This window comes from Chlorocebus sabaeus, chromosome 20, assembly GCF_047675955.1.
Source record: "Chlorocebus sabaeus isolate Y175 chromosome 20, mChlSab1.0.hap1, whole genome shotgun sequence".
NCBI classification, from domain to species: domain Eukaryota; kingdom Metazoa; phylum Chordata; class Mammalia; order Primates; family Cercopithecidae; genus Chlorocebus; species Chlorocebus sabaeus.
Window position 1 is genome coordinate 123,712,624 of NC_132923.1, and position 16,143 is coordinate 123,728,766.

Genomic DNA, 16,143 nt, shown 5'->3' on the forward strand with positions numbered 1-16,143 from the left:
TGCTCTGTTCATAATATTTATTCAGAGACCTTAACCATCAGGGGCTTCATCTCAACACATGCTGTGTTTCTTACCTAAGCTAATGCTAAATTATCCTATGTTCACTAAGCTTCCCCTGGCTACATTGGGTTCCCCAAATGCTGAGCTCTTTCCCAACTTTTTTTTTTTCTTTTTGACACAGAGTCTCACTGTGTTGTCTGGGCTAGAGTGCAGTGGCGTGATCATAGCCTCAGTCTTCCAAGCTCAAATGATCCTCCTGCCTCAGCCTCCTGAGTAGCTTGAACTACAGGTGTGTACCACCACACCTGGCTAAATTTTAAACTTTCTGTGGAGATAGGATCTTGCTGTGTTGCCCAGGCTGGTCTCGAACTCCTGAGCTCAAGTGAGTCTCTCATCTTGGCCTCCCAAAGTGCTGGGATTGTAGACATGAGCCACCACACCCGGCCTCTTTCCCAGCTTCTTGTCTCTGCCTAGAGTGTTCTTCTCATGGCCGGTTCATCTCATCCTTTCAACCTTAACTGAAATAATACCTCCTGACCATCCCTTCTAAAGACAATTATTTGTCCCAGACTTTCTTTATCATTCTACCCTGCTGTTTCATCCTACACATTTTACATATGTCTTGAGCTATTCATTTATTGTCTAAAATGTAAGCTGCATGAAGGCTGTGTTTTGTTTCCTGCTGTATCCCCAGGGCCTAGTACATGACAAATACTCAAAAACATCGGTGGCATAAATCAATGTCTATCTTGTTGAACTAGAATTTACACTCTCTGAGGGTAGAGGACTTAGTTGCCTTGTATATCACCAACCCCTTGGTCCAGGAAAAGTACAAGATCAAGCCTGGGCAACATGGTGAAACCCCATCTTCAATACTTCGTTTTTTTTGAGATGGAGTCTCACTCTGTCACCCAGGCTGGAGTGCAGTGGCGCGATCTCGGCTCACTGCAACCTCCGCCTCCCGGGTTCAAGTGATTCTCGTCCCTCAGCCTCCTGAGTAGCTGGAATTACAGCCACACACCACCATGCCTGGCTAATTTTTATATTTTTTAGTAGAAACAGGGTTTCACCACGTTGGCCAGGCTGATCCCGAACTCCTGACCTTAAGTGATCCATCCACCTCGGCCTCCCAAAGTGCTGAGATTACCGGCATGAGCCTCCACGCCCGGCCAGTACATTTTATTAAATGAATAAATGAGCATATGGAGAGCCACCTCTCATGGTGCCCAGTTTCTCATCTCTCAGGCAGGTCTCCCTTTTGATTCATGTGAGTTGATGGAAGGTACAAAATCCACTGGTCTGTCATTCTCAAAGCTGCCTTCTACCACACGTGATGGCCGGTGCGATTCCCTAAAAGCGGTAGTTTAGTGATAAGGGAACCGTCCTCAGGAGGTGTCTCTAAAATGTTATAAGCCCATTATGCTAGGATGGGCTTACTGGCAGCTTCTGTCACTGTCATGTGATGGCAGCCACGGGAAGAAAGCATCAGTTTCCTGTGTCTGCATCACCTGCGTCCCTGGCGCTTCTCTTCTTGGCTTTCTTCCCCTTTCTCTTCCTTTTGGAGACGTAGTGGCTACAGGCCAGGTCTCTGGAGACAGACTGCTTGATTTGTCATCCAGGCTCAGCCACTTACTAGCTGTACAGCTTTGGGCAAGTTACATTCCCACTCTGAGCCTGTCCCCCGTCTGTAAAATGGGGATGATAATGGAACATACCCCCATGGAGTGGTTGGAAGGATTAAATGAATCGATATAGCCAGATGCTTAGAGCAGTGCCTGGCCTGTGGTAAGGTCTGCGTAGCGTGTATATGTTAGTAATTATAAAGTTCTTGCTCAGCACATACTCACTTGTGGTCTTTTTCTAGGCTGGAGGGTTTGAAACATCTTCATAAATTAGTCAAACACTCTTCAAGTGAAATTGGGAAGACAATCCTAACATGAAAACAGTTTTGAAGGGCTCCTCTGAGGCCAGGTACGGTGGCTCACACCTGTCATTCCAGCACTTTGGGAGGCTGAGGTGGGCAGATCACTTGAGGCCAGGAGTTTGAGACCAGCCAGGCCAACATGGTGAAACTTCATCTCTACTAACAATACAAAAATTAGCTGGGTATGGTGGCGCACACCTGTGATCCCAGCTACTCGGGAGGCTGAGGCACAAGAATCACTTGAACCCAGGAGGTGGAGGTTGTGGTGAGCCCTGATCGTGCCACTGCACTCCAGCCTGAGCAACAGAGTGAGACTCTGTCTCAAAAATAAATGAGTACATAAATTTAAAAAAAAAAAAAAAGGGCTTCTCTTGTCCTAGTGGAAGTGAGTGTCCTAGAAGTTCTCAAATCCCTTCCCATCCTCCTCTGACAACTAGAAAATAATGCTTCTTGAAGTGGGCCTCAGGATTCACACAGCATCAGAAACACCTGGTTATTAAAAATGCTTATTAAACATACAGAGTTTGGGGCCCCACCCCAGACCTACTGAATCAGATTCCCCATGGGTGGTGCCTCGGAACCTGCATTTTAACAGTCTTTAGGTGACTCCTAAGCACATGGAAGCTTCCTCCAAGCTTCCAAGTACCAAGTACTATTTGAAGGCCACCTTCAGATACATCCTTATGTTCTCCACCTGTCAAGGGAAAATTCTTTCGGGGTTGTGGGGTTCCCACAATGCCATGCTAACTCTCCTTTCACTTCCACTCAGAGGACAGTGAAAAGGACAGTATCTAACTTGGAAAATGGCACTACCAAGTGGAGGGTCCATCCGCTAATTGGCACTGACCCATCCCACTGTATCTGCCCCAACCTCCACTCCCTGCTACTAACCGGGTCTGGATTAGGGTCTACAGAGGTCCTAAACCTGAAACAGATAATGGTGCCCTTCCATCCCCGCACTGAGTAATTCAAAATCAAAAGAGTACTAAACCTGGTTGGGCGCGGTGGCTCAGGCCTGTAATTCCAGCACTTTCGGAGGCCGAGGTAGGTGGATCACCTGAGGTCAGGAGTTCAAGACCAGCCTGGCCAACATGGTGAAACGCTGTCTTTACTAAAAATACTAAAATTAGGTGTGGTGGTGCACGCCTGTAATCCCAGCTACTCCGGAGGCTGAGGCAGGAGAATCACTTGAACCCAGGAGGTGGAGGTTGAAGTGAGCCGAGATCATGCCGTTGCACTCCGGCCTGGGCGACAGAGACTCCATCTCATAAAAACAAAGCAAAACAAAACAAAACAGAAGGAGGCCGGGCGCGTGGCTCACACCTGTAATCCCAGAACTTTGGGAGGCCGAGGTGGGCAGATCACAAGGTCAGGAGATTGAGACCATCCTGGCGAATATGGTAAAACTCTGTCTCTACGAAAAATACCAAAAATTAGCCGGTCGTGCCGGCAGGTGCCTGTAGTCCCAGCTACTCGGGAGGCTGAGACGGGAGAATGGCCTGAACCCGGGAGGCAGAGCTTGCAGTGAGGCCAGATCGCACCACTGCACTTCAGCCTGGGCGACAGAGCCAGACTCCGTCTCAAAAAAAAAAAAAAAAAAACTGAAAATAGGTCAGTGAAGATCAGCACGTTCCAGTTTTTTCCCATGGTGATCACTCTAAGGCCTTTTTTTTTCAAAGTTTAAATTCCATTTAAATTAGTCTTTTTCCCCCTTTTATTTTTGGGAGGATGCTTGCATATTGCTAGCTTTGTAAGCACCTGCCTTGTCAACTTTTAGGCAACCTTGAGCTGCAGTCTAAACCCCTCTCTCCTCTGCCTGCCTTTTCTCAGGCCTTGATGAAATCCAGTGCTCCCTGCCCATGGAGAGCAGGAGGATATCCCTGCGCGAGCTGTCGGAGGCCAGCTTCAGCGAGTGTAGGTTCAGCTTGTCGCTCACAGACCTCTTCATCATCATCTTCTCCGGCGTGGCTGTGTCCATCGCGGCCATCATCTCCAGCTTCTTCCTGGCCACCGTGGTGCAGTGCTTCCAGAGGTGTGCACCCAACAAAGATGCGGAGGATGAAGACGAGGACGAGGATGAGTGAGCCACCTCCTCCCTCCCACTCCTTACTCTCCAGCACCGAACCAGAAGCTCTCTCCAAGAGGAGAGGGAAATGCTGCAAATGGAAAAGCACTGGCCACTGTCCGTGAACGAACAGAGCCTGTTCCATGTCTTGGCCCCTGGGTACACCTGCTGGGACCACCAATCTCAGAGTTTAGAATCAGCAGAGCAGAGAAGCCCAGGAAGGATGGAGGGAATTATTCCTGGAGCATAACATGCCTCTCAGATTGAGGTGTGTGCTGGGGGAGAAGATGACCGAGTCAGGCTTCATCGCTGATGACTAAAAGCCTCCCCCAGGAGATATGAAGACTGGTAGCTTTTCAATGGCAAAGACGATTTTGCGCCACTCTTTTTCTGACCCGTACTGGGAGATCATGAAGCATCTGCCTTCCTTCCAAGAAACAGCAGCTCAAACAGTGGAGATTCAAATTCGGGTCATTCACCACAAGAGCGAGAACTTTGATCTTTATATAATAGGCCTCAGCAACCTTGGGATGTTATACTGAGAACTAATAAACTCATGTGCACTAGACACAATGTTTATTTCCCCCCAAATTTTATATGTTGAAACCTAATCCCCAATGTGATGGTATTTGGAGGTGGGGCTTTGGGGAGGTGATTAGGTTTAGATGATGTCATGAGGATGGGGCCCAAATGATGGGATTAGTGCCCTCATGAAAGGTGGCCCCAGAGAACTCCTTCACCCCTCCAACACTTGAGGATGCAGCAAGAAATTAGCCGCCCATGAACCGAGAAGCAGGCCCTCACCAGAACCCAACCACGCTGGCACCCAGATCTCAGACTTCCAGCCTCCAGAACTGGGAGAAATAAATAAATATCTGTTGTTTATAAGCCAGTCAATCTCTGGTATTCTGTTATAGTGGCTGAAATGGACTCATGAAGAAGCTAAGAACTGGCCAGAGGGTGTCTGTTGTTAATTTTGGTAAGCTTGTTGGAAAACTTTGAGTTGACATAACTCAAACCCTGATCTTTATCCTAAGCAGTAGCGACTTGTAGAGGAAGAATTAGTTGCTTTGTACCGTTGTGATGGTGCCTCTGCTCAGCATCATTTTTCCTTCTGAAGTACAGACAGGTGGTTATCCATCACCCGCTTCCTGAGTCCATTCCCAGCTACTCTCTATGTTGGCACAGTTCTGGACTCATCACCTCCAGATCTTTGGGTAAACTTGCCTGGAGGCCAGTATTCCACGCAGCATGTTGCATTGGATCAACCAAATGGTTAAACAAACAAACAAAACAAAACACAACACTGGGACTTAGCCTCTGAAAAACTCCCATCAGTGGCCCTTAGGGTGTATGTGACATAGCTTTGGTGCACAGGCTATGACAGGCAGTGTTTTCCAGGATGTGGAATGCAGCACTTTGGTTCAGAGACAATATGAAACAATCTTACGCTCCAGTGCGTTAATACAAGATAGCTTGTGTTAGCAGCATTGGATGAGGCTGGGGGCTAAGACTTGGATGAGGGGCTCACGCCAACTCTCGAGATATTTTTGAGAATCATTTCTCCATTGTTTCCTATCATATATTCCTGTTTCTTTCCTCCATTGCTCCCTTCCATCTTTGCCCTCATAAATAGCTATTGAGTGCTTGCTAAGTGCCAGGCACTGGTGCAGGCACTGTGGCTATGCATTGTATAGAAAACGCAGGTTCCCTGCTCTCTTGTGCTTTACATTCTTATGGGTAGAACATAAAAAAAACCAGGGAAACAAAACTACCATTGCAGGTAGAGTTAAGTATCATGAAGGAAATAAATGAGGTCCGTTGACAGAGAGTCACTGGGAGAAGACACTCCAGTGGAGGCAGTGGGGTGTGTTAGGGTTCTCCAGAGAAACAGAACCAACAGCAGCCAGACAAAGAGATTTATTGTAAGGAATTGGCTCAGGAGATGATGGAGGCTGAGAAGTCCATGATCTGCAGTTGGTGAGCTGGAGACAGGAGAGCTGATGGTGTAGTCCCCGGCCAAGGGCAGGAGAAGACTCAGCTCAGCAGTCAGGTAGAAAAACAGTGGATTCTTCCTTCCTCCACCTTTTTGTTGTATTCAGGCCCTTATTGGATTAGATGAAATCTGCTTTACTCAGTCCACCTGTTCAAATGTTAATCCCATCCCAAAACACACAGACACACCTGGAAATAGTTTAACCAAATATCTGGGCATCCCATGGCCCAATCAGGTTGACACAAAATTAACCATCACATCGTAGAAGGCTTATGATTGGGTGGCTTTTGGGCTGAGTCCTGCTTCCCCCTTCTCCTGCCTCCTAACCTCCTCCCTTCTTTCCTACTCTCCCACTCTCTTTCTCCACTCTTCTCCCCTTCGGCCTAGAGGAGACTCTGGGTCACCCCTCTGCTCCCCAGCATTGCAGTCTCCAGTGGAAGAGACCCCTGACTCAGGAGGGCTACCTTCTCACAGAGACCCTGGGCCAGCGGAGAAGTGAGTGGCATCTTCCAGGACTCCATGGTAACCTCAGCTCCTGTGAGAGCCCCATCTATGGTCTGTGACCCTCGGTACACATACTGCTCCCCCTGGGAGTTTTAGATGCAACACACACAATCTAAAGTCAGCACCTCCCCAGCCTGGCCACAGATTCAGCTGAGACCTACGTGGGGTTGGAATTGCTGCCATGGCCTGCTCCCTACCCCAGGAGCACCACTACTGAGACTTAAAGGCTTGAACCCAACTGGGTTTTGGCCCCCACCAAGGTCATAATATGTACCTCCAAGAGTCCTGGGGACGTGGTACCCTAAACTGGGGAAATAGCACTAGACCCTTGTTCTAGTAGGTTCTAGTGGATGAATTCCCATTTAGTGAGTCTACTTTATTCCTTCTGTCTGCCTCAGGTGATTCATGCTAGTCAGCAGGTTCAGTTGTTTCCTTAGAAGGCACAAACCCTGCGTGGCACAGGGGCCAGGTTCCTTCACGGAATAAACGAGTGAGCAGGGGAGGGGCAGTCGTTTCTGCTGGCTGTACTAAAGAATTTTGGAGTGAACATGATTCTTGAGAAGAAGAGAAGCTTTAAAAGATGTCCAGGGCCGGGCGCGGTGGCTCAAGCCTGTAATCCCAGCACTTTGGGAGGCCGAGACGGGTGGATCACGAGGTCAGGAGATCGAGACCATCCTGGCTAACACGATGAAACCCCGTCTCTACTAAAAAATACAAAAAACTAGCCGGGCGATGTGGCGGACGCCTGTAGTCCCAGCTACTCGGGAGGCTGAGGCGGGAGAATGGCGTGAACCCGGGAGGCGGAGCTTGCAGTGAGCTGAGATCCGGCCACTGCACTCCAGACTGGGCGACAGAGAGAGACTCGTCTCAAAAAAAAAAAAAAAAAAAAAAAGATGTCCAGTTAAAACGGTCCTTTACTGCCTGCATATAACATTTTTATAAAACATTGAGAACACAGGGGACCTGGGAGTGGGGAGGATGTGCAGTCAGGCCCAAGAAAATAAACTGACCAGGAGCCACAGCTCAACTGAGAAAATGCCTTTTGAGATGTGACACTGCACAAACAATAGGCAATGATTTAAGAGCTCTCTGACTCGCCATTGAGTCTCAAGTTACTGCCATTATTAACAGTGACAATGCTCCACACCAGTTTAGGGTCTCCCACATCTCCAAAGGTCTCATTTGGGTCTCCGCTCAAACATCACTTCCTCAGTGTCAGCCTTATCACACCACCCTGTATTATTTTCTGCACAGCTCATACCGTGATCTGATCTATGTGTGTGTTCACATGTTTATTGTTTTCCTTCCTGGACTAGAACCAGAGCTCCCCAAGGGCAGAGACTTGGGCAGCTCATGTGCCCAGCATTTAGAACCATGCCCAGCATGGTCGGGCGCGGTGGCTCACGCCTGTAATCCCAGCACTTCGGGAGGCTGAGGCGGGCGGATCATGAGGTCAGGAGATTGAGACCATCCTGGCCAACATGGTGAAACCCCGTCTCTAGTAAAACAACAAAGATTAGCTGGGTGTGGTGGCTCATGCCTGTAATCCCAGCTACTCAGGAGGCTGAGGCAGGAGAATTGCTTGAACCCAGAAGGCGGAGGTTGCAGTGAGCCGAGATCGTGCCACTGCACTCCAGCCTGGGTGACAGAGCGAGACTCTGTCTCAAAAAAAAAAAAAAAGAACCATACCCGGCACATAGCAGTGGCACAGCCAGCATAGGTATTGGTTGAAAGAGCAAGCAAATGGTTTGCCACACTAGGTACCCCACAAACCTGAGGTCTATGTACGCATCCTTACAACTCCAGGTAAGAACCACTATGGTCCCAGTTTTGTAGATAAAGAAACTGAGGCTCAGAGAAAGTAGGTAGATTACAGGAAGCAACTGAGCCCGAAAAGACTTGTGGCTATTGGACTCCAAAGCCTGTGCTCTTGGTTCTGCTCATAGTTCGTGTGTATTAGAGGCATTCTCTGTATGAGATGCTGGACCAAGCCTTTATGTGGATTTCCTCCTGTAAACCACTCAAATTGTATGAGGCAGGTGCCATTACTACCTAGTCTTTACGATTCCATCACTTCCATTTTGCCATTGAGAGAGCTGGTTTGGGTCTGGGAGTAACTTGCCGGGGGGATGCAGTCTGTCAGTGACAGAGTGGAATTTGGCCACAGGTGCTCTGACCCCTGCATGCACTGCCTCTCTTAGCCACCTGCATTCCCTTCTTAGGTCAGCAGGTGCAGGCCTGGCAAGAGCAGTGTGGAGGGACACGTTTCTTGAGGCTGCATGCTGAGCTTCTGGAAGAGCAGCCTGCAGTTGCCATATGCACCCAAGATAACTTTATTCCAAGCCTCAAATCCAACATCTCAGATCCCCCCCAATGAAGAGTCAAAACCACCAAAATGTCTTACTGTCTTGCTCTCAAGACCTTATGACTAGAGGATTCCAGCATCACAATCAAATTCATCAGTAATGAATGCTGTGATGACAGCGGATACCACTAGTACAGCCCTTGGACCTGGGCAAGAGGGGCGCTATCTTGGGTCCAGTGCTTTAGGGGGCCCTGCTCCAGTCCTCCTCCAAGCTTTAGGGGGCCCTGCTCCAGTCCTCCAACTGTGCTCTTCCCTAGGGAGCAAGGAAGCCATGGCCACCCACACATGTCCCTTTCTAGAACATTTTCTGGGTACTTGGGGCCCCCAATTTCTGGCAAAAATGATTGCAAGCTTAGATGTGGGCATCTTCCCAGCATCCCTGCTTTAGAGCAGGCTGAGTGGCCACACAGGATGGTGGCGGGGAATGTGAATAGAGGTTGGATGTGAGGGTGGGAAGTCCACACAGGTGTGCATAGACCCCTAAGGTGCAGGATGGAGCTGGGGGTGGGAAGAGAAAGGGAGCAGGTTCCAATCAGCTCAGCTGTCCCCACAGTGCCGTATTCTGCAGCAGATTTCCAGTAATTTAATAATTTACCATTTAAACCTGGTCTTCGAAGTCATTAAGAAGTTACTTTTGTCGGCCGGGCACGGTGTCTCATGCCTGTAATCCCAGCACTTTGAGAGGCCGAGGTGGGCAAATCACCTGAGATCAGGAGTTTGAGACCAGCTTGACCAACATGGAGAAACCCCATCTCTACTAAAAATACAAAATTTGCTGGGCGTGGTGGTGCATGCCTATAATCCCAGCTACTTGGGAGGCTGAGGCAAGAGAATCACTTGAACCTGGGAGGCAGAGTTTGCCGTGAGCCAAGATTGCACCATTGCACACCAGGCTAGGCGACAAGAGTGGGAAAAAAAAAAAAAAAAAGAAGGTACTTTTGTCAAGGTAACTGGATAGAACATTTTTTTTTAAAATTTATTTTTATTTTTTGAGACAGAGTCTCACTCTGTCACCCAGGCAGGAGTGCAGTGGCTCACTCCTTGGCTCACTGTAAGCTCCGCCTCCCAGGCTCACACCATTCTCCTGCCTCAGCCTTCAGAGTAGCTGGGACTACAGGCGCCCGCCACCACGCCCGGCTAATTTTTTTGTATTTTTAGTAGAGATGGGGTTTCACTGTGTTAACCAGGATGGTCTCAATCTGCTGACTTCGTGATCTGCCGGCCTCAGCCTCCCGAAAGTGCTGGGATTACAGGCGTGAGCCACTGCGCCTGGCCAGAACATTTTGTTTTTTTGCAGTTTATGTGTATTTGTGACTTGTAAATATTTAGATATCAGCATCTAGAGGGCATTTGCACTCTTGTCCTGGCTTCACAGATGTTCCAGGTGACTCTGGGTACCATAGCAGGGACCAAGGGGGTGGCCACATGCCCTGCCTCTGGCCCCAGGATGCAGTAATACTTCAACCTTGCAGTGCTGGTCCAAACTAGGCTTTATCCTGGAAGAAGGACTAAGAAATGCATGTGCGCAGACTGCTTTCCCTGGTGACAGAGAAGGGTTTGCATGGAACATCCATGCTGCTGTTGCCACTGCCTCCTTTCACCCTCCCTCTCCTCCCCAGTGTCCCTACAGGCTCAGATGCTTAACGTGACAGGCACCGATCTTAGGTGCAGTCACTGGCTGGGGGCAGGTGGTTTTCCAACTCTGTTACATTTAACTGGACCCAGAGCATATCCAGGCTCTGAGTCTCATTAATATCCTGCTACTGCTCAGAGCCAGCCACCAGCCCTGTGCCTTGGCCATAAACTCTTTTTTAGTGGCCTCTAGCGGCTTTGAGTGTTAAGTAATTTATTATTTGCAAAGTGGTCTATTCAAACACCTGTATGGTGAAACCTAACCAAAGCAAACCTCTGTGGGTTTCATTTGCCTGCAATCCACAAGGTATCTTTTTGTTCTTTAAGTCCCCAGACCAATAAACACACAAGCAAACTTTACATTGTTTTTCCATGGAAAAGATTTTTTTTTTAATAAAAAGGAGCAGTGTTCTCTACTGTTTGCAAATGCAATCTATTTTTTTTTTAATAAACATAACTTTCCAGGGTGCAAATGAGTTATTATATTTTGGCTGGAAAAAAATACAAGGTACTTTTAGGGTAAAACTTTATACCCACATTCAGGACCAGTAGTCATGAACTCATTTGCTCTCTGTAGTTCCACTGGAACCCAAGCTGGGAGTTGGTTTTCCGAGAATCATTCTCTCAGAGTTTGACACTCAGCACAGAGCTCTCATCCCTGTCTGAGTCTCTGATTGTGAATAACCACCGCAGGAAGCAATCGCCTGTTAACTGGTCTCCTACAGAGCCCTTCAGTGGAGCGTCCCCTCTGTCCTGACAGCCGAGTGGCCTTGGACATGCTATGGATTCTCTTAGGGCCACAGGTCCTCCTCTGGTAAACAGTCACACTGATTGCTTGGCAGTCAGTGAGAGCACAATGAAGTAATGAGAGGGACTTCCCTGCAAACGTGGGTTCCCTTCTCTCCTCCTCCAGAATCCTGGTGGTGCCTCCTCGAGAATTCACAGGTGGATGGAAGAGGATTCAGTGGCAACAGGACCCTAGCCTCAGAGCCCAGTTCCCAGCAGCAGATAACAGAACGGACAGCCAGCAGCCTGAAGACCTTAGTTCTCATTTGTACTGTTTCATAATTAGTCCGCAGGCCCCCCTGCTGTTGGCTTAATGACCCAGCTGCACTTCAGTGCTTGAGAATCTGCATAAATGTCAGAGGCGGCTTTTACACATGTGACCCACACGCCCCAGAGTCCACTCACCTGGGCATACAAATGAGGCCACATGAATGTCCAAATTATGCTGTCCTGGTCATTCAACCACCTGAACGCAAGATTTCACCCCAGTGAAAGAGCACCTTCCCACGCTCCATGCTCCAGCCCGTGGGCACTAAGGACTTCTGGGGACGAGGAGGCTTTCTTGGGCTTGAAGCCAAGCCTCACTCATGTGCAGGGTATCTGCTGAGAGCTCACCCTTACCCTGGGGCAGTATGGCCTCCACCGGCCCTCTTGGGGTCCCCTTCCTGAAACTGTCCACCCTGCCCAGGTATTTATTTACTTCTTTATTTTTGAGGCGGAGTCTTGCTCTGTTGCCCAGCCTGCAGTGCAATGGTACAATCTCGGCTCACTACAACCTCTGCCTCCCAGGTTCAAGCGATTCTCCTGCCTCAGCCTCCCCAGTAGCTGGGATTACAGGCATGCGCCATCACACCTGCCTCATTTTTATATTTTTAGTAGAGACGGGGTTTCACCATGTGGGCCAGGCTGCTCTCAAACGCTTGACCTCAGGTGATCCACCTGCCTTGGCCTCCCAACGTGCTGGGATTACAAGCGTGAGCCACCACACCTGGCCCCTGCCCAGGTGTTTAATCCCAAACTGCCAATCCCTGGAGGTGCCCTCATAGAATGAGCTTCCTTTTGGTTCGTACTCACCCCACAGGACCACAGTGTTTCTCCCGGAAACAGGGACAGTGTCCCCTCCGCGAGGTCACCCCACAGGACCACAGTGTTTCTCCCGGAAACAGGGACAGTGTCCCCTCCGCGAGGTCAGCCCTACTCCCTAGGCTAACCTCAGGGCCAGATTTCCTCCTATCACCCCAGTTTCCCCATCGCTCCAGTCTCTTCTCTGGACATCAAAACCTCCCTTTCATCAGCCTCCTCCACTCAGGTTAATCAATGTAAGAAATGAGGTTCCCCGGGGCAGGGAAGATCCTGAAGCCACAGCAGCCGGCCAGCTTCCTAACTCCAGAGCAGGCTCAGGTGGGACAGTGCGTGGCTGTGAGCCTGCACCTCTGCTCCTTCCTGATCACCAGGGAGACTGCAGGGTTCTTTCTGCTGGTGACCAGAAAGCCGTGGACTCCACACATCCTTAGGAGCTGCTGCCTGAAACGGCGAAGAACGCAGGGACTGGGGCACCACAGGACATCTCCCCTCCTCTCCATGGAATCCTCTGTCCCCAGAGATGCCCTAGACTGTGAGCTCCATGAGGTCAGGACTAATGGATGTCACTCATCAGTAAATCCCAAGCCTTGATGCAGGCTTGGCAGACAGCAACCCTCAATTAGAGCATGAACTGAGGAACACGGATGCAGCTCCTAACCTGCAGAGGGCCATACCGTGTGGCCTGCCTTAAGGAAGTAAGTCCAAGGTGGGTTGAGGAGGCATGGCAGAGTCCAAGCTGGGGCCCAAGCTAGAGTTGATTGCAGTTGATCTTTTCAGAAACCCGCAACGATTGAAGTGGTTCTAATAGAATATTTGGAAGTAGTGTTACCCAAGTATTAGAATAGCAGAGTAACAAAATATTCAAGCCGACTATCAGAGTATTCACATTCTACTTGAGTATTTAGGGGGCAGCTGAGCTGGGCCCGCTGCCCACCCAGCCGGCCCTTAGGTTCTGTAGTGCTGTCATGAGAGGTCCCAGACTTTGCCAGCCTGCCCTGTCCCTGTCCCCATCACTCAAGTCCTTCAGCCCCTCAGTCCTCCTTCGGTTTCTGACCCAGGCCTAGTTTGCTCCAGCCAGAGGGTCCTCGCACCTGGACATCCGCTTGCAAGATGCTTTCCCCAGAGATCTTTGCTCCTTCTAGGCCTCCAGGTCACTGTCTCGGCTTGGAGAGGCCTTCCCTGCCCATCGCTGCCAAAGAAACCCTCACTTGTTGCCACTCTCTGTAATGGTTAATTTTAGGTGTCAACTTGGCTGGATGAAGGGCTACCCTGGTAGCTGGTCAAGCGTTACTTCTGGCCGTGCCTGTGGGTGTTTCCAGAGAGACTGGCATTCGAGTGAGTGGGCTGAGTAAGGAAGACCAGCCCTCAGCCAGTGTGGGCAGCCACCATCCAATTGATTGAGGGCTGGGACGTAACAAAAAGGCAGACAAAAGGCAAATTCACTCCTCCCTCTGGCTTCTGGAGCTAAGATGCTTTTTTTTTTTTTTTTGAGACAGAGTCTTGCTCTGTCGCCCAGGCTAGAGTGCAGTGGTGCAATCTCGGCTCACTGCAAGCTCCGCCTCCTGGGTTCACACCATTCTCCTGCCTCAGCCTCCCAAGGAGCTGGGACTACTTGGACTACTGGGACTAGGCGCCCATCACCACGCCCCGCTAATTTTTTGTATTTTTTAGTAGAGACAGGGTTTCACCATGTTAGCTAGGATGGTCTCGATCTCCTGACCTCATGATCTGCCTGCCTCGGCCTCCCAAAGTGCTGGGATTACAGGTGTGAGCCACCGCGCCCGGCTGCTAGGCTGCCTTCTTATCCTACTCTTAGATATCAGAACTCCAGGTCTCTGGCCTTTGGACTCCAGGACTTGCACCAGTGACCCTCAGGTTCTCAGGCCTTTGAACCTGGACTGAGTCACACTATCAGCTTGCCTGCTCCAGCCTGCAAACAGTCTACTGTGGGACTCTTCAGTCTCTTTACTCCCATGAGCCAATTCTCCTAAAAATCTCTCTCTCTCTCTCTATCCATCCATCCATCAGTCATCTATCATTTATCTATCTATCATCATTCTATCATCTATTATCTATCTGTCCATCCATCTATCATCTATTATCTATGTATCCATCCATCCATCCATCATCTATTATCTATCATCTGTCTATTGTCTGTCACCTATCATCTATCTATCTATCTATCTATCTATCTATCTATCTATCTATCTATCAATCATCTAACATCATCATCTATTTACCTATCTATCCGATTGGTTCTGTTTCTCTGGAGAACCCTGACTAATACACCATCTAATGCATTGTCACCCTGTTTGTCTTTACAGCATTCACCACTGTGTGGGCTTCGTGGGTTTTGATTGTTTGCTTGTATACTGTTTTCCCTTGCTAGATTATAAACCTCAAGAGCAAAGTCCATGCCTGTCTTGCTTACTCTGTATGCCCAGAGCCTAGACCTGCCTTGAACTTGGCAGGAGCCTGATTAATATTTGTGAAGTGGATGGTGAGTGCGTGGATGAATGGATGGATGGGTAGGTGACTGACCTGTGGATGGGTGGGTGGGTGGATGAGTGGGTGGATGAGATAGATGGGTGAATGGGTAGATGGGTAGGTCATAAATGTCCTATCCTTTCCAAAGATGTGAAAGCCACACATAATGTGTAAGAAATATGACCAAGGAAGGATTTACAAGACTCATACTGAGCTCATTAAAGAAAAATTCCTCTTCTTCATCTTCCCTGGGGCACAGTTCTGAACCCAGGGCTGTAGCAACAGCAGGAGCCATTTGTGGTGTTTCCTTTCTTAGCAGTTGCCTATTCCTGTTGTACCTCGGGCTGCTGGTTACAGATGCAAACCCCAGACTTCACAGCCTGCCTTTCCTGTGAGAGGCTGGGGGAATAAGCCCCTTAGTTGGATCACCATGTCTGGTCAGGCTGCCCTCTCCTTTCTGAGCCCTCCCGCCTCCTTGGCACCGCCAGCCTTGGCATCGGTGGCTGGGTACTGAGTGATTTCCATTTGTGACCATCTGACCTCTAATTACTTCTGTTAATTACTTGGACAGGCTTTCTGTGCCAAAAGGGCTTAAAACCCAGGGACAGCGGGAAGGGGATGTCCTTCATCTGTCCTTGTCCACCACCTGTCCCTGGAGGAAGGAGGCGGTACACGGTGCAGGTTATTCAATTTCCCAACGATCTGTTCTCTCTCAGATTCTGAGCCATGACTGAGGTCCGTCTGTCATTCTGATAGGTTCCCTTGAAGAGCTTATTCTTTGACTAATCCTGAATCTTCTGGTGACTGATTGCCTGATGGGGGAAACAAGTGTGAGAGCAGGAGAAGGAGGGAGGGGGGATGTGCCTCGTCATCTGTGCCGTGCGGAATTAACCACTTCTGTTGTTTTGGGGTCCCCTCTCTGGTTCTTATATCCAAGGAAAGGCCAGCGTGGAGCAACCCAGCCCACGGTACAGAAGTTCAAGCGTGGCATAAAAACCAGGCACAGTGGCTCACGCCTGTAATCCCAGCACTTTGGGGGGCGGAGGCTGGCAGATCACTTGAGGTCAGGAGTTCGAGACCAGCCTGGCCAACATGGCAAAACCCTGTCTCTACTAAAAATACAAAAATTATCTGGGCGTGGTGGCACACGCCTGCAATCCCAGCTACTCGGGAGACTGAGGCAGGAGAATTGCTTAAACCCAGGAGGCGGAGGCTACAGTGAGCTGCAATCACACCGCTCAGGAGGTTGCCACAGGAGAATTGCTTGAACCCAGGAGACGGAGATTGCAGTGAGCCAAGAT

General features: G+C 49.4%; 1 protein-coding gene across 2 annotated transcripts in view; it reads left to right on the top strand.

Annotated features, from left to right (window-relative positions):
* The window catches only part of LRRC38 (leucine rich repeat containing 38), a 73,372-nt gene that overhangs the window by 38,173 nt on the left and 19,056 nt on the right, over positions 1 to 16,143 (top strand). The window contains exon 2 of one of the 2 annotated variants that reach the window (XM_007980483.3): positions 3,755 to 4,877. The exons of the other annotated variant lie outside the window; for it this stretch is intronic. Within the exon in view, the coding sequence (XP_007978674.1) occupies positions 3,755 to 4,008 (254 nt within the window). The 3' untranslated portion in view covers positions 4,009 to 4,877. Of the gene's footprint in view, positions 1 to 3,754; positions 4,878 to 16,143 lie in introns of those variants that run through there. 2 annotated transcript variants of the gene reach the window in all.